The sequence below is a fragment of the Mus caroli genome, unplaced genomic scaffold (genome assembly GCF_978045245.1).
Source record: "Mus caroli unplaced genomic scaffold, Mus_caroli_1 scaffold_2, whole genome shotgun sequence".
NCBI classification, from domain to species: domain Eukaryota; kingdom Metazoa; phylum Chordata; class Mammalia; order Rodentia; family Muridae; genus Mus; species Mus caroli.
Window position 1 is genome coordinate 153628211 of NW_028227257.1, and position 21971 is coordinate 153650181.

General features: G+C 50.3%; 1 protein-coding gene across 4 annotated transcripts in view; it reads left to right on the forward strand.

Moving 5' to 3' along the window:
- Vav2 (vav guanine nucleotide exchange factor 2) overlaps positions 1–21971 on the forward strand; it is a 163809-nt gene that overhangs the window by 78518 nt on the left and 63320 nt on the right. For all 4 annotated transcript variants that reach the window (XM_085835084.1, XM_085835085.1, XM_029469945.2 and 1 more), the window contains exon 3: positions 10999–11057. In XM_085835084.1, the coding sequence (XP_085691210.1) occupies positions 10999–11057 (59 nt within the window). The remainder of the gene's footprint in view (positions 1–10998; positions 11058–21971) is intronic.

Below are 21971 nucleotides of genomic sequence, written 5' to 3' on the forward strand. Positions count from 1 at the left end.
ACCTCTGGGCATCCCCTGAGGCATTTGCCAGACTAGGCTAAGGGAGGTAAGCTGACAGCCTGAGATGAGTGGTACCTTCCATGGGCTGGGATCCATGGGTGGAATAAAAAGAAGAAAGTGAGCTGAGTACCAGCATTCATCCCTCCCTGACTCCTGGCTGCAGCCCCAAGTTCCTGCCACCGGGACTTCCCTCCGCCATGATGGATTGTATCCTAAAACCACGAGCCAAAAGAAATAATTCCTAAAGTTGCTTTTCTCACAGTGATATAATAACTGATACATCACACAAAGAAATTAGAGTGTTGGTGAGCACTTGCCTATGTGAGCTAGTGTCAGCATGTGTATGTAGGGTGTGAACTCATATTCCTGGATGTGGCTGTGAGTGAATTGTCAGTATGTCTTGGTGTGTGTCTACGCAAGCTTTGTGTGAGCATGTATGTGCATGTGTGTGTGTGTGTATGTGAACAGGTCTATGTGTGAATTCAGCACTTGAGCGTGCATGCTCTTGGGAGTATGAAGTGGGAGCTCTTGGACAGGCAGTGGTGGCCAAACTGTGAGGTGTATATGAGGACCTCCTTGACTCTGAGGCAACCAGACCTTAGGGGCCACATTTAGCATGACAATGCATAGCAACCGACCAAACTTCAACATGCCAGTCTCCTTTGTGAACCCTGTCCCTCCCAGCAGGGGCCTGTGCTATGGGATGTGGAACCTCATCTCCATCTGTCTTGGGTCATATCATGGAAGGATGTGATGGGGCACCATCAGCTGAGCTTGGGTGTTGTCCAGTGTGACTGTACTGTCTGTGCTCCCTCCTGGCCAACTGGCTGAGCAGAGGGTGCTGCATCCTGGTGCCCATGCAGGGTACCTCCGAGGTGGGGGTAGAGAATTACTGGGGATGAGTGAGCTGGCATTCACGGATGGTGAATGTGCCGGTCATAGCCAGGTGGATGGGGTGGACGGGCTTCCTGTCCTTCATTGGGCTGCAGATCCTGGCTGGGCGACCGGGCTGTGGTTTTGGAGGCTGTGCCACTGTCATCATCCTCACATCCAGATGGACAGCTGGCCTTTCTGGGCAACAAGGGTTAAAGAGTGAGGTCCTGTTGTCAGAGGGCTATGTAGGAACCTCGGTGGCTCCTTTGTATATGGAAGCACCACAGAACTGCCTCCTTGGGGTTTGAGGGAATAAAGGAAGTCCTCCTGGCAAGAAATTTGCAGGAGACTGGGAAAGTACCGTCATGTTGAGCACAGATGATGCCAGCAGACAGGAGCCTTGGGCTGCAGGCGGAACCTCTGTCCTAGACTGGGTTCTGCCTGGAAATTGCTGGGTGGCCTCTTGGTTGCTGTCATCTCCAGAGCTCGTTTTAGGTTTCCTGTCTGTTAACTGAAGGGTGTGGACCAGATGGTGGCCTAGCTCCTTCCTCTGAGGATTTTGCTGCAGTATTCTGGTAGGGATTGCTATAACCCAGCCCTGTCTGGTACTGTCTCAGATACAACACTCAAGAGCTTTGCAAATCTGGTCAGTGCTCATGGGAAGCCTGTGGCTGTTCTGTCTAGGAGCTTCCCAAGAGGGCAGTTTCTTCATTGTAGATCATGTATCTGATAACAGTGGCTACTGGGAACACTGCAAAGGGTGCACTATGTAGGTAGCCCCAGTTTTAGTAGGAATGAGCACCAGGATTGATTAGTGATGCCTGCCTGGGCATAGACGGAGGTCTGGGAAGTAATGCAGCATGGGTGCCATGATCTGTTAGGTCTAGTATAACAGATAGGGATGTATTCAGTGAGATGTGCATCAGTGGCAGGACCTGAGCCCAGGCCTTACGTTTCTCCTAGTTTATATTTCTCAGCCAGTTTTATTCACAATCTGAGATTAATTAAAATACTTTCTATAACATGCTCGGCAAATAGTAAGCACTTAATGACTATTAATGTAGTTATGCATCCTTCATCTGCTTCCATCTGAGCTACTGTCTAACAGAGGCCTTTGGAACCTCTCCATTGGGAGTAGCTGCCCAGAAAGGGACATGTGCTCAGACAATGCTCAGCTTTTTCCTATCATCCAGGAGGGCAGATAGGCTCCTCCTCCCAAGCCTCTTCTTTCCTGGTTCCTAAGATTAATGCTGTGATTGTCTTCAAGGTCTCCTAGTCAGACTTTTTGCCCTGGTGCGCATTTCAGTTTCTTTCCTAGGCCCCTGTTCCCATCCACCTTGAGACAGATCCCTCTTACACAGTGTCCTGGCTGGCCCATTGCAGTGGGACAGGGAAGGTGTGAAGTACTGAGGACTGTGGTCACTCCACCACCAGCTTGCCCAGCTCCCATCACAGAGTCATACTGTGTGCCCCAACCCAGTGCAGCCCACGGAGACACAGGAGGGTGGATTGCAGGAGCTGTGAACACAGGGAAGAAGGCAGGGTTGTTGTTCTTCAGGCCCAGCCCGCTGCCATTTCTTGCCGTGATTAGCTGGGTACGAAGGTCTAAGCCATGTTTGACCAGCTTACCACCCAAATCCCACTGGTGCAGTTAATGTCTCTGTCACCCTAATGTCCTTTGGGTCTAATCCCTGCCTTTGGTCTTTCTGTGCTATGCGCAAGGTGTGGTCCAGAAGACCTTTCAGGCTGGATCCGCAGCTTCGTGTTCCTAATTAGGAGTGGGACAGACTTTAGAAGGACAACATGGCTCCTCCAGCACTGTAGCCAGCTGAGTCTGTCTGGGTTGGGACCATTGTCCACTTTGGGGGAGATGGCTATATCTGCCCCTAGGCTCCTGCATGGTTAGGACCTGGGCTTTCAGCCATAGCCAGGCTCAGGCCTCCACAACCATGAGGTCTTGGTGAAGTCACATTGTTTCTCTGGGTTCTGTTGTTCTCAATGCAAAATAGAGCAGTCATTCCTAGGGTGTGTGTGTAAAGATAGGTGCAGCGTGGAAATCTTGAAGGCTGGGTTAGCCAACTTGGGTTTGCAGGCCAAAGTGGCACTCAAAATGTCATCTTTTTCTCTTCTTCCTTCATCAGGAAGGCTTGGCAGAGGGATCCTGAGTTCCCTCTCCCTCTTTTCCTTCCTTCCTTCCTTCCTTCCTTCCTTCCTTCCTTCCTTCCTTCCATTCATCCATCCACGCAGCTCCTCTAAGAACGTCCAGCCATTACTGTAATGCCCACCACTCTTCAGTTGGTGCCCTCACTCATCATTGGTCAGTGGTATTTCTCCTTCTGCCGCTCAGCTGCCCTGTGGCTGAGGACTGGTTTATCCTGTCTTTCCCAACCTGCTGAATCCCTTCAAGAAACACCAGTGTTGGCATAATGAGACTCCAGCAAGATGCTGGGAATGAGAAATGGCTGCGTCTCTGTTTGCTTTTGTTTCTGCTGCCTCCTCCTGCTGGAAGCTTGAGTGCAGAGCTCTGATTATACACGTTTCATAATTAATCACTTCTTGCTGGCGATTGTCATTCCAAAGGCAGTACCGCCAAGTTTTTACTGACCTTGCTTTTGATATTTAGAAAACGAGAAAACGGGATGGGTATGCAGGCTGGACTTGGAAAGCAATTTATGGTGATTTGTCCCTGAATATGTAGCAGTGTGGGCTGCAGATTCCCACGGCAGATAGGTGAGTTTCCGGGGCAACATATTCAAATGAGCTTCATAATCGTGCCATTTGGCTCTTCCCACGAGTGCGTTCAGATGAATGGTGGTGGCTGATAAGGAGAGTTTGCTGCTTGGGCTGGGTCTGAGCAGTTCCTGCTTATTGATCCTTAATGACAGCAGAATTGCAGACAGGAAACTCTTCTGATCACACAGTCTGTCCAAGCAAGCAGGGCTTGCAGATGGCACATTCCCTAGCCCTTGTACGCTGTCTTCAGCCTGGGCTCAGAGGAGCCAGAATTCCTGGCAGGGTCAGCTCCTGCATCCTTCTGAGGGCAGCGGAGTTCTGTTCTGATTGCTTCTATCTGGTTGGATTGATTGCTCTCCCTGATGTCTGGCTAGAGGAGTCGCTAGCTGAGAGTCACAGTTGGAGTTATAGTGGGAGACTAAGGTGCTGTGTAGATATGCCAGCCCTGGCTCGTGTTGGTTTTGTCTATCCAGAGAGATAGTTCTAGACTGTGGCAGCTTCCATAGGAGATGGCTGGACATCACAGAGGGTTGGGGGTGGGCAAACATGGCAGAGGGGATGTAACTGCTCCACACAGACCTTCAGGGATCCAGGCCAATGATGAGTGATGGCCCTACCACTTTTAACACAGGCTTTTGAGGTCACACTGGGTGAGAGGAGGTGTTACAAAGGTAGCCTGCAGGAGGATCTCTTAATGTCTACTGTCCACTGGGTAGACCTCAGTGACCATGTGCAAGGCTTGGGAGTGTACAGCTGGGACTAGAAAAGGTTTTGTTATCAGCAGCTGGTCCTTGTGGGCTTCTGAGGTACAGCCCGTAGATGCACATGCTCGGACTGCACAGTTCAGTCCAGACTGACCTGGGGCGCTGTCCTTTTCTTTCTAGTTCTCATTATCTAGACACAGTAAGCTAAGCCTGCCACAAAGCATGTAGTAAGTGGTCGTTACCAGAATCATGAAGGACAGACTTTGTCGTGTTTAGCAGGTGTTGTCAACTTGGTAGGATGTGGAATCACCAAGGAAACAGGGACATGTGTGAGGGATTATTTAGCCTGTGGGCATTCATACGAGGAATTGTCGTGATTAAGTTAACTGATGTGTGTGACCCATTTTTACTGAGGGTTCTCAGGTCCTGGACTGTATAATTGGCAAAGTGAAGTGAACTGGCATCCATGCTCTCTGCTTTCTGACTGTGATGTGACTGGCTGCCTCAGGCCTCTGCTGCCTTGACTTCTCCGACGTGATGGACCGTACTCTTGGGCTATGAGCCAGAATAGTAGTCCCTTTCTCGCTTAAGTTGCTTTTGTCAGGGCATTTTCTCATAAGAGAAGAGAAACGAAGACAGTGGAACTTCTTTTCTTTTGTCAGTCCCTTCTAGCTCCTCCATCTTCCATTTATCCATCCACTCCCCCACTCATACACTACCTGCTCCACCAATAACCTATCTACCATCCATGCAATCTACCCACTACTCACTCATCCACCCATTCATCCACCTATCTATGTATCCAATCATCTATGCATCCATCTACCAATCTATCTATCCACTTATTCATCCATCCATTCACTCACTCACCTACTCCATGCATCAGTCAGTCCATCTCTATCCCTCTGTCCATGCATCTATCCATCTCTCTATGTATCATCTATCTATCCATCTGTCCTTCTATCTACTAATCCACTCATTTATCAACTCCATTTCCACCCACCATATGCTCATCTAACCACCATCCCTACATCTCTTCTACCCAGTGTCCGTCCACCCATTCATCGGTCCGTCCACCCACCCGTCCATCTACCTATGCATCCCCCTCATCCCCCCATCCATCTACTCATCTATCCATCCATCCATCCACCCATTTACCCCATGCATCCATCAGGCCATCTTACTATCCATCTATCTGCTATTCACTCCTCCATCCATCTCTCTATCCATCATTCATCTATCCTTCCATTACTGCCTGCTCATCTATTTACTATCTGATCCATCATTCATGCATCTGTCTACCACCTGCTTATCCACCTACTCACCCACTTATCCATTTGCCAATCATCCATTCATCCACCTACCCATCTTTCCTCTATTACCCGCTTATTCATTACAAACATTCACCCATCTACCTATCCATCCATATATCTGCCTACCCATCCATCCAATCTACTCATCTGTCATCCAGCCACCCACTCACCCACTCACTGACTCACCGATCTATCCATCAACCCATACATCTACCCATCTATCCATCCATGTGTCCACCCACCTACATTCACATTTGACTTTTACTCGAGGAGCATAAAGGAAAGTGGCATGGCTTCACATGCTAGTTCATTCAAACTAGTCTAATCTCTTTTTAGAATATTTCTTGTTTCTTAAGAGTGAGCCTCGGCCCCCTGGGTTTGCACGATTGAACTCTGGAATGGTGGTAGCTATGGCATGGTGAGTTTGAGTGGTCTTGTGTATCTACCTTGGATATGTCTTGGGTTTGAATAATGTGTTTAGAGAGGTTTGTGTAGAGCTTACATCTATACGGTATAGGATGTGGGGTGTGGGTGGATGCTGGCAGGTTTATTCAAGGTCAGTACTAGTGGCTGCTGAGATGTTGTTTGGTGTCTGCCATCTCTTTCAATGAGTATGCATTTTACTTTCTAATGTGTGTGAGTGCTGCCTTCATGTATGTCTGTGAGCCATGTTTATACGGTGCCTATGGACGCTGGAAGAGAGTCCTGGGATTGGAGTTACAGACTTTTGTAAGCTGTAAAAGATAGACCTGGCCTTCCTCCCAGAAATAAGTCTCAGACTCAAAATATATTTACAAATACCTGGGCCATATAGCTAGGCGCTACTCTGACTAGATCATAACTAACGATCTAGTTTTAACTTCTTCTGCCATGTGGCTGCTTACCTATGCTCAGGCACCAGGCATCCATCTCCTCACATCTTCCCAAGTTAATCTCCTGCCTAACTCTATCCCAGAATTCTTTCTCCTCAGATGTCCCACCTCCTGTTTCCTACCTAAGCCATAGGCTCTTTAATAAACAGGTGGTGCTTCTGTACAATACAGAAGATATTCTCTCTACAGTGAGCTGCCATGTGGGTTCTGGTCCTCTGGAAGAGCAGCAGTGCTTGTAACTGCCAAGCTGCATCCTCAGCCTAGACTTATACGCCCAGTCCTGTCCGCTCCACGTTTGGAATACTCTCACGGGCAGTGTGTACCAAGCACGTTCTGCCCCAGTGGTCCCTCCTGCAGTCTTTCCCGAGGGGCTTGGAATCCCTGGCTGTGAATGCACTCGACTCTTTTTCCCTGGACTCCTCGGGTTATATAATTAAGATGTTGCCAGATTTTTCAGCACCTGGAAAGTGCTTCAGGGACACTTCTGGGCCTAGATCACTTCACGAACAAGGGAGAAATGCAGTCATTTTTTAGAGAAAAGCCCAAGTGTTAAAGCCCCTTTGGAACCAGGATCCGGGTCAGGCTCCCCCACTGACTGCCCTGATCCATCCTCTGCATCTCTCCAGCTGTTCGAGCAACTGTCTGGAATGTTTCACACTAACTCTTGTTAGTGTTGACCTCTGGGGAAGGTACTGGGAGGTGACATCTACCTTTCTAACATGTTTTCAGCTATGCCCTTACAGACACAGCCAGTGTTCAGGCCCTCATAGCACCCAGGATCCTCATAGGCATTTGCTATGAGTTTTGTGAGTAGAAAATGGGGATCTGGCTTCAGGGTCAGGGCACTGCAGTACTCGCTGGGGTTAGTACACCCCATTTCTGCTGCATCTGTTCTGTCAGGCCGAGTTGCTGTGACATAAGCCCTCTGGCAGGACCCTGCAACCTGCCAGGACCAGTATGTGCACACAGAGGAGAGGGACAGGGGCCTGCTTCCTATGGCTGGAGTAGGGACAGTTCTGTCATTTCTGGGCAAAAGGGTAATTCTGTCCTCAGAGTCAGTTGCCTGCAGCCTGCCTGTCACTTAAGCCTGGGCAGGATTATAAACCTGAAACTTGAAGTCTGGTTGCTGATGCTTAAGTTGCTCAGAGCTCACAGGACAGATGTTGCTGTTGCTTGGCAGTTAGGAAAATCAGGCTTGCTGAGGCCTCCTCTGCAAGTAGCTCTCCCACGAGGTCTGCCTCTAGACCCCTTCTTTCCTCAGATCCTTCCTGGTCATTCTGCCTTGCTGTCCAGCTGGAATGTACTGATCTCCTTTGTGTATTCTTTTGGGACCCCTGTCTCTGCAAGGCACCCAGAGGTGGACCATATGGACATGCGCTCTCTGGCCCTTTCTCTGGCTTTGACCCAGTGTGTAGTGTGACCAGTGTTGATTATTCTCTAAAGAAGGGTGCACATTTCAGCCACATAGGACCTTGACAGTAAATGTAAATTCCTGAACCCTAAACATTGTGGAGCAGGGTGGGGTGGGATGGAGTCAGGTCGGCCTTCTGTCATGTATATGGGTTGGCAGGCTGCTAGAGTTTGGGCATTTGGAGTTAGAGCACCTGCGGGTGGGGTGGAGCCAAGATTTACATCCATGCCCCCGACTTTGACTGGGTCACCCATCCTCTAGGTTGCTCAATGCACTCCTTCCTTCAGGGCTCACTAGTGCTGGTGTGTGAGACCCTGGTGGATTGAGGATGTCAGCATTAGGGAGCTGGTGCTGGCGGCACAGTTGTTTTTGCAATTCTCCTAGGGCTTGACCGCTCCTTCCTGATCCCTGTACTCCCCCAGCACATACCACTAGCTCGGCTGGGGTTTGACAAAGCTGGGGAGGTGAAAGCACAGAGGATGGAGCTGGGTGTCTGAGGAGAGAGAGGCAGAGCGGGGCTGCCTCCGTTTATTATCAGGGATGCAGCTGGGAGGCGGAAATGAAAGTTGGGAAAATGTCATCATTTGACATTTCCGTGTTCAGAAGTCCCCAGGGGCCCTGGCAGGGAGGCTTTTGATGGTCAGCCGAGAGTGTTAGCCCTGGGGATACCTGGCTGTTTAGTCTCAGAGTGAGAGGCCACATCCAGAAGTACCGTGGGGGCTGGGGGCACTGACTTGCTTTTTTTCTCCTGCAAGAGCTGGTTCCACTCTTACCTTCACCAGGCTTCAACGAAGCCCCGATCTACCCCATAGTTCTCTCGGGGTCCTGTGTATGTATGTGTCTGAAGGCCCTGCTTGGAGTCACTAGAGTCAGTCTCCTCCCTGCACAGGCGCCAGACGGAAGGCACATAGCACGTTAGGATGGAGGGAAGGGCATCCCAGTCATGCTACACCATTGAAGGGGCTGCCTGCTGTAGCTCCGGAGCTAAGTCCTCTACACACTGCTAAGCTTTCGTCTTGTAGCAAGGTATATGTGCCCAGGATCAGGTTTAAGCCAACTGCAGGATTGATACCATCCCCTAGAACCACAGACAGATACACAGACAAGGAAGACCTACATCTACCTGTTGGCAGTCCTAGTCTCCACCTGTGGGAATGAGGCCTTGGCTGTGTGTCTGGCTTGGCGAACAGGTTGTGGCTTCTGTGCTGTGACAAGTGATGGCTGATGCCATCTTTGGACTCTAAGTTTCTGTGCCTGTGTTGGTTCATAATATCAGTAGATTAGCGATTAACAATGTCTGACTCAGGAGGCATAGGAGAAGGGCAGCTACTATAAACTGGCCAAACCATTCAAGGCATACATTTCTAGCATTCTGTTGAGTACCTATAAGGACATAATATTACCTTAATTTTTATTTCCCCCAAATAGTTAGAGCCCTTAAAAGCCAAAAATAACAACAAAAGCCATTTTGGGTGTTATTTGTGAAAGGCCCCTTGTAGAGCGTGCTTCTGGGAGCCACGACTGGGCCAGCTGCATATCAAGCCCTTTGAGACTTGTCTGAGCAAAGACAGAGGACCCCAGTTATCCCCACCATAACTTCCCTGAGTCTTAGCCCCTGAAATATAGACACCGACAGGAGACCCAGACACACACTCAGCTGTGGACTGAATCCACCACCCATTGGCATAGAAAAAGCCTCCGCTGTGGTGTTTTCCCTTTGAAAATTGCTACTGAGTACAAACTAGCCTAAGGGAACTCCAATGGGTGCATTTCTGCCCAAGGGCTTTGGGTAAATGAGAGCGTCTCTTTTCCTTACCAAGTATGCACGGTGAAATGGTAAGGCCTGGATTGTATGGCATGTGGCGCCCTCGGAGCTCGGTTTCCCAGGACAGCCAGGCTCTGGCTTGCCCTAGTGTCTATAGAGCGAGCAGTGGCTTACAAGACAGTTTTCCTGTGTTTTTTCCCCCACCCCAGGTGCATGTGTGCACACAGATGTGCATGCAAAGCTCGCACATGCAGGCATATGAGCGAGTATGCACAATATACACAGCTATGCTCACGTGCACCCATAGGATGCATGAACCTTCTGACACGAGTGTGTCACTCTGGTTTCAGCTTATGCATGGTGTTGTCGGGCATGCTTTGAATCTGCTTATCCCGTTGATTAATTGCAATTGTATGTTACATTCTATGTTCTAGGGCCAGCCATCTCCTCCTTCCCTCCCTTAGTTTCTTCATATTGACCTATGAACCTCCCTGCCCCCTGCCTGCTTTCTGTGCGTCATTATGAAGTTTTGTGGGATAACTCAGGTTGGGGGAGGGGACCCTCTCTGTCTGGAAGCTCCTGGTTTATTAGGGCTGGACCAGGTTGTTGAGGCTGAGGAATGCCCACTGCTGCTTGCCCTGTGTTTCCAAGCGTGTGTTTTGAGGAACCTGTGAGCCTGGGGAGACATTACAAAGGTCCATGCGGCTCTGTACCTGGGACTCCTTAGCCTTTGGCATCCTGGCTGGGAGCTGGTGTCTGCTGAGATGTTTGTCTTGGAGCTGGAGCTTGCAGCAAGCAGTACTTGTGGATGTTTGTGTCTTTGTGGCACCGGAGCTATGGTGTGACTCTCTGGGCCTCCATTTCTCTGTCTCTGAGATGGGCTAGTACTTACTATGGACACAGGGTGCTGTTAGTCATATAGACCCTTCTGGAATAGTAGCACTGGATGAGCCCTTTGTTGGCAGGATCTCAGTTAAGACAGAACCCACAGCAGCCCTGTTGAAACATTTTTTTTCCTCCTGCTAAAGATAACAGTTTTGGGGGGTGGCTCATAAGCAGGCTAGGGGGTTGTAGGGAGAAGCACAGCCTCATAAGTGGAAATCCATTCCTCCTGGAGGCAACCCACCATGAGCACAGCAGCCCTCCGCAAGCGTTAATGTGGCCGAATAATGGATTTCACGCAGTAAACACTGCTCAGGTGCTGAGCCTGAAAAGCTCTGTCGGACTTGCTTAGTTAACAGTTTCCGTGCTTTGCAGACCCCTTGCTGTGGTTTGTGAGGACTTCCTGATCATCATCTCTTACAGAACTCTCTCTTGTCTCCCCTAGGTCATCTCTGCAGTGTCCCGTCTGTCCCTGCACAGCATCGCACAGAGCAAAGGGATCAGGTGAGCTCCCGAGTGACAGCGACAGGTCACAGAGACGCCCCTGCCTATGGGCCTGAACCAGGAGCTTTCACACAGCACTCTGGCTGTGTATGGGCAGCAGCCAGGGTTGTGTGGGAGAGTGTTCACGCTGGGGAAATCTTGCAAGCATGTTATGATGGCTGCAAAATTGCTTTCGATTTAGGTAATAAGATCAGCAAATTAATCCTAGCATAGATCATTGCGTGCTTGAATGCACCTCTCTGAGCTCTGGACCAGGGTCCTGGGTTGAGTGCTGGAGCTGGTGTGAGTTCACAGGGCTGGATGGTGCACTTCCCTGCCCATAGGCCTTAGGGCGCCCATAGGGCCTCCAGAGGACGCAGCACACATAGATTGCCTCACTCTGATCTGCATGGACAGGATGGCCCAGCCACTAATGCTCCTGTGGCCTGTGATCTCTCTCCAGTTCATGAGTGGCATGCAACAGAGAGGGTCGGGTGGCCCAGGTGAGACCTCGTCATTGAAGAATTTGACCTCTGATATACAGGTCAGGAAACTCACCTGGGGTTTCCTCTTAGCTGGGTGTTGGGTACACAGAGCTGTTGTTCATTTCAGCCATGTCGGAGGGCATTCCTAGGCTACAGGCCAGTGGCAAGGGTGACAGAAAGAGTCTCTCTCTATTTTAAAAAGATTTATTTATTATATGTAAGTACACTGTAGCTGTCTTCAGGCACTCCAGAAGAGAGCGTCAGATCTCATTACGGATGGTTGTGAGCCACCACATAGTTGCTGGGATTTGAACTCAGGACCTTCGAAAGAGCAGTCAGTGCTCTTAACCGCTGAGCCACCTCTGCAGCCCCTGAAAGAGTCTCTGCTGACAGTTGAGCATGTGGGTCACACATCCTGAGGCTGCTAGCCTCTGAGTGTTGCCTTGGTGTATCTGCTTTGTCTGCAGAGCAGCATGCTGGGTCCCTTGGTGGTAGCTGCTGGCTCACTTACGGAGGGAGAGTGATGGGCAGGTGCCATGTCAGTATATTCATTTTCTTAAGGGACTTAAGTTTTTTTTAATCAAAGCCCTTTTCATTTTGTTAGCCAGAAGGCAGGCTGTTTTAAAATATTTTCAAACAAAACATGAAACAGAAAAGGATGTTTGCAACACTTGTAGGGTTATAAGGACCAATGGCTAAGAGCTGATGTGATGGTATACATTCCACCTGAAGCTGAAGTATGTTTAACAGTTAAGGCTAGCCTGGGCTACATCAAGGCTAGCCTGGGCTACAATGTAAGCCTGCTATCAAAAACATCAACAACTAAAACAAACTTTAAGCAAAAACCAGAGAGTATGTTCTGTCCCCACAGCACACTGGCTTGGCAGAGCAGCACACACCTGTTAAGCTCCCCGTTCCACCCAGTGAGCTACCACTGTTGTACTTAAAAAGTTCCCTCTAAAGATGTCCAGTTAAAACAGGGTCATTTCTGGACACAAAGGTTTGGGCCTTTTGTTTTGGAAACTAATCAGTTGTGAGTTCTTTGCCACCACGCTGGCCTGTCACTGCCGGTCCTCATCACAGCTGAGCATCCGACCTGGTGTGTGACACAGTCTGTAGCGTGCATTCCCAAACAAAAGTGAAGTTCTCTCAGCAGATTCCTGCCAACATACTTGCCCTGCACAGAATCCTAAGTGTGTTCTCTTCCTCTTCTCATTATAGCGTCCCCAAACTGGAGGGAGGCCAGCTGCTCTGGCCTGCTGTCAGCCACGTGTGATTTGGTGACAGTCTGGGGAGTGTGTGTGTGTGTGTGTGTGCGCGTGTGCGCCTGGGTGTGATCCAGCTACCATTCCCTACCCTTTGCAACTGAGATGCCTTACAGACAGTGTGGGTGGCTTTCTCCTGGACCTTTGCACTTGACCATGAGATGCTGGTAGTGGCTTACAGAGTAGCTAAGACTCAGCTCAGGGGGTAAAAGCACTTGCCGACAAGCTTGAGGACCAGAGTTCAATCCCAGGACCCAGGTGTGGGAGGAGAGAACCCCTGCAAGGTGTCCTCTGATCTCCCAGTGTACCCACCCCTCCCCCCCCATACTTTTTTCATGGGGGAGGATCCTCTTGAATGATGGAGGGTGGTGCTTTCACCAACCCTAGCCCTCCCGTGGCCTCCCCGTCAACATTGCATCCTCACAGCTAGACTCTAGTTTGCCTTCTAGTGCCTCTTGCCTCTCCTTGGTCTGAACAATGCTGGATCATTCTCGAGAAAATGGTGTCTGTGCCCTGCCCCTGTGTAAGCCCAGGTGCCAGGACCCTGCTGAGCGGGCTGAGTCTGACTGCTCTCTCTTCTTCCTTGTGGGTTGAGATTGTTATGGAGACCTGGATTTTCTGAGGACCCCTCAGCACTTCCCAAGATAACTGTCCATCCTCTCCTCTGAAGTAGCTTCCTGCTGGGTAGTAATTAGTAGGGGTTGTTTAGCCAAACACTTTCCTGTTTGAAATCTCACACCAATCCCACTGCCCCAGGACTCCCCTGGATTCCTAATGACTGGATGGAAGCCTAGCATGCTGTTTAAAAAGAATCCCTTTCAAAACTCTTGTCCTTTCTATAATAAGCTGATTTTCTGTAAAAAGCTTCAATTATATTTCTCATAGGCAATGAATTAGAGACTTAATCTGAGTCTCATCCCACCTAGTAGGGGAATCGGACACAGGGGTAGAGGAGGAAGAAGGGTAAAGTGTCCCAGGAGTGTGGACTTGGAGAAGGCTCTGTCCTGGCCAGAACTTACGGGAAACCTAGGGGATGTCTGAAAGAGGTCAGAATGGCTAGGAGGAAGGACATGTTTAAGGGTAAAACTGTCTGTGGGTCAAGGCCAAGGGTGGACATGTGGGGAAGGGATGCCCCACATTCTAGGTGACTTGTTAGGTGATGTGCCCAGTGCTTGTGTCTTAACCCCTTGGGGTTGCTTTGCTCTGTGGGGTTCAAAGCCCCTGGTACACAGTGATACCCACAGGCTACGGCCCATGAAGCCTGAATGGTGCCCCCAACCCAAGATGCACCATCCTCCCAATCTTTGGGCACATCAGAGGGATCCTGGGAGGCTAGGTTCAGAGGAGATACATACAGAGATTGTGAATGATGCAGTCTGGCCTAAAATACAATCTGAGCAGCCAGCAAGGCGAGGAAGCCTCCTGACAGGACACAAGCATGCTCTTGGGTGACCTGTTTTTGATTGTGGTCTCCTGAGCCATAAAGTGGTAAACTTGTGTTCTTTTTTGCCCCCCTCTCCAATTTGGGGTGACTTGTGGTTGCAGCTAGGACTCAGAAAAGGCCACCCCTGTGGCAGATCCTCAGGGCTCTTGGGGTGAACTGACTTCTCCCTTAGAAGATTGCTCCTTGGAGCAGAGCCATCCCAGACCAACCCCACCACACTGCCACTTCTAAATGTTGAGGTAAAACTCACTGTACTGGCTGGTTTTGTGTCAACTTGACACAGCTGGAGTTATCACAGAGAAAGGAGCTTCAGTTGGGGAAATGCCTCCACGAGATCCAGCTGTAAGGCATTTTCTCAATTAGTGATCAAGTGGGGAGGGCTCCTTGTGAGTGGTACCATCTCTGGGCTGGTAGTCTTGGTTCTATAAGAGAGCAGGTTGAGCAAGCCAGAGGAAGCAAGCCAGTAAAGAACATCCCTCCATGGCCTCTGCATCAGCTCCTGCTTTCTGACCTGCTTGAGTTCCAGTCCTGACATCCTTGGTGATGAACAGCAGTATGGAAGTGTAAGCTGAATAAACCCTTTCCTCCCCAACTTGCTTCTTGGTCATGATGTTTGTGCAGGAATAGAAACCCCGACTAAGACACTCACACAACATAAAATGACTTTTTTCTTCTTCTTCGCAGACTCAGGGTCTTATGCACATAGCATAGGCTGGCCTTGAACTCACTATTCTAGCTGAAGATGACTTAGAATTCCTGATGTCATGCCTCTGCCTTTCTGATGCTGGGATTACAGGTGTGTGCTATCTCACCTGAGTAATATGATCATTTAAAGGGGCAATTTGGCAGCACAGCACTGTGCAACTATAGACTTGCGCTAGTTCCAAATGATTTTAATTCCCTGGAAGGCAGCTTTTGTCTAGGAGTCAGGCATCCACAGTCTCTGTGGAGCCTGTTTTCATGGTTCCTCAGGTGGTGGGCAAGGTCAGAGTACCCCCAATCTTTTTTTTTTTAAGCTTTATTTTATGTGTATGGTTGTTTTACTGCATGTATGTATATGTGCCATTTATGTGCCTGAGGAGGAGTTATGGATGATTGTGAGCCTCCATGTGAGTGCTGGGTGCCCAACCTGGGTTTTCTTCAAGAACAATACATGCTCTTAACTGCTGAGCCATCTCTCCAGTTCCACGCTCTTAAAAACTCAAAAACAAATTAAAAAACACCCCAAACCCAAAACACTTGTATTCGTTTTTATGTGTGAGTGTCTGCTGTCTGTGTACCATATGTGTGCAGTGCCCGTGGAGGCCAGAAGAGAGTGTCACATCTCCTGGAACTGGAGTTACAGTGAGCTACCCAGTATAGGTGCTAGGAACCAAATCCAGGCCCTTTGCAAGAAAGACAGTGCTTTTAACTGCCCAGTTCTCTCTAGCCTGCTTCTTCCTCCTTAAGCCTCCCATCCAAACAGACCATGGTCTACTGGGTCCTTTGTCACTGGATAGGTTTCTTGGCTGTTTCTGCTTCCCAACTGTTAGAACAGGGCGCCACCATTGGCACTGTCTGATGGGTAGGCCAGGCATAGGTCATGGCTGGAATCAGGCTGTGGTTTGGGTGGAAGAAACAGAATGTTCCTGGTACTAGGGGCTGTAACAGCAGTTCTTCAATATGCAGCAGATTCTCAGCATATCAGACAGACACACCCGAATCTAAATCTAAGAACAACAGAACATTTGGAATGAAAACGAAGGCTTGGTGAGTCACTGGCTGCTTTAGAGAACCAGATCTTTGATCTTTTGGGGGTGGTGGGAGCTCCTGGGCCACAGGGCCTCTGAGATGTGGTCCCCACAGGGAGAGCTAGTCCCCTCCACAGGTCCAGGTTGTAGGTAGAAGGTCCTGTGGATGTCAGCTGGCTTCTTGCTGCTGTTTCCTCCCCATCTGCCCCAGCAAGGTTGCCTTTAACCTCCAGTAGCTGGGAGGTCTCCCATCAGGGTCCACACCTTCACCGGGCACCTCAAATGAGGAAGGACACCCCCAGGTGATGAGGACTGTGTCTTGACCTTGTTTTGGGAAATTTGAATCATCTCATTAGAAACAAAAATGAATCCTCTCAGTACACAAAGGAACACAGACAAAGGGCAAGTATCTTGGCAAGGAAATTAATTTTTCAAAGGGGTTTGCTTGAACACAAACTGGGGTAGCAACACGCTGAGGCCAACAAGGCATAGGTTTTGACCATGTCATATCCTATTGGAGGGTGCTTGACCTCTCAGTCCAATGCTATCAGTCGATTTGATCAGCTAATCTGCTCAGAGTGGGAAGAGAAGGTCCAGGAAATAAAAATCCTTGCCAGGCTGATGACCTTTGGTGTAAAAACAGAAACAAAAAAACAGGGTAACTGCTGTAGAATGGAACAAACAAACAGCCCCATTTTTAAACATCTGAAAGCTGCGGGGTGCCCCTGGAGTAAGACCTTCTTCAGAGGGCTGGGTGGGCTTTGCGGACCTTGTATCACATGCTCTGCAGAGCACTGTCTGCTGGGTAGGGCCACCATCCATCAGTGTCTCAGCGTGACTCCAAGTGTCTCTGCTCTGTGATCCTAGTCTTTAACCTGACCCTTTCTCCTGAGCTGGTCCAGCTAGCTCCTGCGGTTCCCCCTTCCCTCTTGAAATGTCCCTGCTTTCTTGTTGGCTTGGATCCAGTGGGTGACACCTCATTTCCCAGCTGGTGCTGCCTGACTAATTCCAGGTAATTGGACTGTCTGAGAGAGGAGCGTTTGGATGGGAAGTGGCAATTTCCATCAGCTGCTCGTCTTGCCAGCAAGATGGTTTTAATTGTCCCACCTGGTGATATCAAGCGTCCTGACCACCTGGCCCTGGTGAACCTGCTGTCAGGGTTGAACTGAACCGAGTGGCCAGCTTAATTGAAGGAGAGTCTTTCCTCTCTGCAGGAGGCAGCACAGTGGATTTCCCACGGGTGATTAGGATGATGATCCCTTTACCCGGGAGGGAGACAGAAGGGCCATCTCTAATTGCTGTGTGTCAAGTTCGGGGTCCAGGACACATGGAACCCCTCTCTGATTGAGTCAGCAACCTGCTCCATCATTGATCAGTAACAATGGGGCAAAAGCTTAGTGGGAAACAACGTGCGGGAGCCTCAGGCCTGCCTGGCCAGCTTGCATTTCTTCCTGAGGTCTTTCCTGTATTGTCCTGGCCCTTGCTTTGGTCTGCAAGGTCATATGCAGCTAACCGTGGGCAGCAGAGGGGTTGGGGTAGGCAGGAGATGGAGCAAGCATGTGTCTCACCACTGTGAACTCTCAGGTAGGCCGGGATCTGCTCATCCTGGCATCTCTGAGAGTCCATCTGTATGTACAGAAGGGCAGAAGGCTTCTGGTTCTGATAGAGGAGGAGGAATGGCATTTCTCGTGGTAAAAGCAGCATTTGGGGAAAGGTACTTGGTGGTCCTGATTGGGCAGTTGCTTGAGTTGAGGCAGAAGAGAAAAGAAGGGAAAGGAAGAGTCCAAGGCAACAAGTCTACATGCTTTGGCTTCTTTGGTTTAGGATCCTGGAGTGGTTGTGGTCACCAGGGCTGGTGACAGCTGTCCCTGGTGTAGAGGTGCCTCAGTATGGTGAAGGGCACAGAGAATATGGCTTGAGAACATGTCTACTCAGATGGCTCTCATCTTGATGTGGATGTCCCCAGACCTAAAGAGCTGCTGTAGTCAGGCAGGACTCAGAATAAGGAAAAGGAATAACTTAGGGTGGTGTCAACTGAGACTGGCAGGACAGGCTGTCCTCACCCTTGAGGGATGACTTTCTGTCTAGCAAAGCATGTCACACCTGGCACGAGGCAAGGCCGTGCATCTAGTTTCTCTGCTGTGGGTGGGGACAGCTTTGCACCAACCTCTGTCTGCTCTGACCAAGAATCTTAGTGAGCCATACTCAGGAAGGATGAAGGCCATGGAGTAGAGGGAAGGCCTTGCGTGAGGAGCCACAGAGCAGTGTCATCTGCTGCCCTGAAGTGATGGCCTATTTCACTGGAGAGTAGAATGGAACCCCATCCACCCTCATGAGGATCCATTTTTATTATTCAGAACCCATGCCACCCTCACCTGGATGCCTGAGTGGCTGAGGGTTAGAGTTATGCTTATACCCCTGCTAGCAGAGGCCTTGGCAGCCATCTTTAAGTGGGGAGGGATTTCATAAGAAGTAGGCTGTCCCCCTGATCGGTAGGTAGCTGACAGAGAAGCTGTGGATTGTACTGGTGTCTTGTCTGCATCTCACTGAAGTTGGTCAAGGCTGGTATTTGTAGGCCTGACTGCACTGCCCAGTCTCTGGTAGTCATCCCACTCTGACAGTCACTATAGTGATAGCTGGCTGGGCAGAATTTCCCTGAGGGCTGCTGGCTTTTCTCTGGGATTCTGTGTACTTCATAGTCTGTTTTCTAGGTTGTTGCTAACCATCTTAGCTGAGCCTAGGGACAGAAAGTGATTGATTAGTGATGTCTGCCATGCTCTGAGGGGACAGGCCTTAGTTTATCTGATCACATCAGAATCCCAAGGGACAGGTCCTTTGGCCTAGGCAGCTTGCCAAAGCCAAGGCCACTGGGCTGACCCTTCATTTCCCAGCAGCAAGTTGGCAGGATGTTGGGGGATGGAGGAGAGCCTCCAGCTGCTGTGTCACTCCATTCCCCTTGGCAGCTCAGAGAGGGGAGGGGTCTTGCCTGAGGTCACATGGGGACTTGGTGGTACAGAACTCCTTACAGTATCCCACCCCCAGGTCCCCTAAGCAGGTCCTGTCCATATGGCCAGCTTTGCTGTGATTGTGAAGGAAGCTAGCTGTGTAGACAGTTGTGGGGACTGTAGCAGATTCAAGATCTGTGGATTCATTCTGACTCTGGCAGGCACTGATATGAACTGGGCAAAGCTGCTCCACTCATGTGGAGTGCCTACAGCTCTGTGTCTTGGCTCATGTGATTCATGGGGTCGTTCTAGAAACCAGAGCATGAGAAAGGAACAGGCCCCACCAGGACAAGGGTCATGGCAGGAAGGCTGTGGAGAGGCGGAAGGGAACACGCTCTTTTTCAAAAGCTGCTGCATGCTTCATGACCAGGGTGGCCATAAAGCTTGGGGCAGTCTGAGGCTGGGAGAGGCCCCGTTGGGGCTTGCTTGCAGAATCTAGCTGAAGCCAAGAGTCTGGACCCTAAGGTCAATGACCCTAGGCAGACCCAGACCTCTATCTTTGTTTCTTCCCGTGGGTGGGACTCATTGTCTCTGGTCCCTGAACTGTCACATAGCAGAATTGTCATGTCTACTGAGAGCCTAACATTGCTCAACTCACAGCAGACTTCCCAGGCCTGGGCTAGGAGCCCTTGAGGGGAGCCTTCTGGTCCTCAGCAGAGCTTTGATGGTTCAAGCTTAGTCCTGGGTAGGGACCATGCCACAGTGTTGATTGGCTCCTGGGGCCTGAGCTTGGAGGCTGGGAAAGTGCAGTTGGCCAAGCTCTGGGGACCCCTGAGGCCTGTATGGGAGGGCCTGGTCCCTGGAGGATTCGTCCTAAGTGTTTATTCAGGCCGGCTGCCCGTGGGGTGTTGCCCAGGTGGGAAGTGTGTAGCATGGAGTTCTGTGCTGGTTAGTCTTAACTGTGAACTTGGTACAAACTACGATCGCCTGGGAAGAATGAGTCTATTGAGGTCCTGTCTGCATCAGATTGGTTTGTGAAAATGTCTGTGGGGAATCATCTTGATTGCTAATTGATGTAGGAAGATGCACCCCTCCATGTGCGGAACCATTCCCTGGACCCTAAAGCATTTAAGAGTGAAGAAAGCTAGCTGGGCATAGACAGCAAACAAGCCTTGTTTCCCTCTGTTCTTGATTATGGCTATGATGCTGCTTGTGTGCCCGCCACGACTTTCCGTTATCAGCCTGATCAACTCCCCCCACCCCCCACCCAACTTGCTTTGACTGGTATGTAGGAGGGGGCCAGGGTGCAGGAATGCCCCGTGTATCTATCTATCCGCTGGCCTCTTCCTACCAAACCTCTGCCTGCTGGAGGCTCTGAATCCAGGGTACGAGAAGCTGAGAAGCAACATTCCTGAGTTATCAGTAGAGGCTCCTCCCTAGGCTTCCCCAGACAGGGTGGGGCACAGCAGAGCCCTAACTGTTTCTGTGGGGCTCTAGATGCAGGCCACAAGGGCCCTGTGGGAGTCGGGGGTCAGTCGGAGTCTGACCCCAGGAGGCTCTGAGTCAGCTGCACCCTACTTCCCTTTTCCTCACCCCCGTTGGGCCTTGGGAGAGACCAGAGATCACTGTCAGGGCTGTGGCAGTGGCTTTGCCTTATTGTTCCCACTTCCCAAGTCTCATTAAAGTGGCAGAACCCTCTTATATGTCCAGTCTGGCTTCCATTGTGGTCCTAGCCCAACCCTATGGTAACTGAACTCCTGTATCACCAGACTCTGCCCCCACTTGGCAGAGTCCTTATGTTCCCTCGGCCCAGGAGGCCACTGGGATTATTCTACTTAGAGCAGGATCCAGGTGCCCTCACCATCACCTCCCTTGCTATTTGTGTGGTATGTAGGAGGTATGTGCCTGGTTTGTCCCCATTGATCAGATGAGGTCACTGAGGCTGGAAACTTAGACCCTAACTCTTATAATTCTGATTCCAACCTGGACCTCTGAAGTGAGAGCATGCCTTCTGCTGCAGCCACTCAGACTTTCCCAGGCCAAAGCTGTTCTCTTCCCCGCTCTCTGTTGGTGGTATGACACTGGCCTGCTCCTTTGACAGGAGAACTAGCAGGGGTGTGGTGTGCAGCAAGGCACACTACTCACCCCACTGTCTGGACTGGGCGGGATGTCGGCTGAGGAGACCAATCACGAACGTCTGTAGGCATGTTTTGACAGTTGGTGCTGTTTAGTAGGAGAGCTGTTTTTAATAAGACAGACACCAGAGTTTCAAGGCCTTCCCGCCAATTAGGATGTGGCTACCCAGGTGCCTGTTTGAATAATTAAGCAGTTCTCATCCCCAGGCTTTTGGCGTGCCTTTCAACTCCGCACGGCTGCCTTCTCCCTGGCTAAGTGGTGCCAAAGGGACCTGTGGTTCAGTCATGCCCCTGTATGCCTGTCTCTGGGCTTTGTCACCAGTGCTGGCCTCTGCGCTCACCTAGCTCACTCCCTCATGTCTGAGGAGGGCAGAGTTGACCCTGAGGGCGGTTAGTGCCTTAGTGCCAGTCTCTTCTTCCTTCCTGTGATCTGAGGAAGTCTCAGGGTCCAATGTGGAGGCCTGGCCAAGGCCTGCAAGTAGTGTTGTCTACGTGTGGAACTAGGGGACCAGTCTGTACCCATTCCAGCACTGGAAGTGTCACCCCCGCACGGGGGCGGGGGTGGGGGTGGGGGTGGGGAGTTGTTGTCTCTCCTTACAGGATAGATAGATACATCTCGGCACATGTGAGCTCTCTGGCTGTCTCACTTGCAGGACTCAGGGCCCACGTCTCACCTGTTCCCACCTATTGCACAGCCAGGCCATGAAGGATCAGACCACCCAATTGGTGAGGTCACACACAGGGATTTGGTGAGATGTATAGAGTCTCAAGTTCCCACCTATTGCACAGCCAGGCCATGAAGGATCAGACCACCCAATTGGTGAGGTCACACACAGGGATTTGGTGAGATGTATAGAGTCTCAAGATCTGCACATGTTCTCCCTGAACCAGTACTAGAAAAAGGAAGCTAGATGCTGTTGTCTCAATCCAG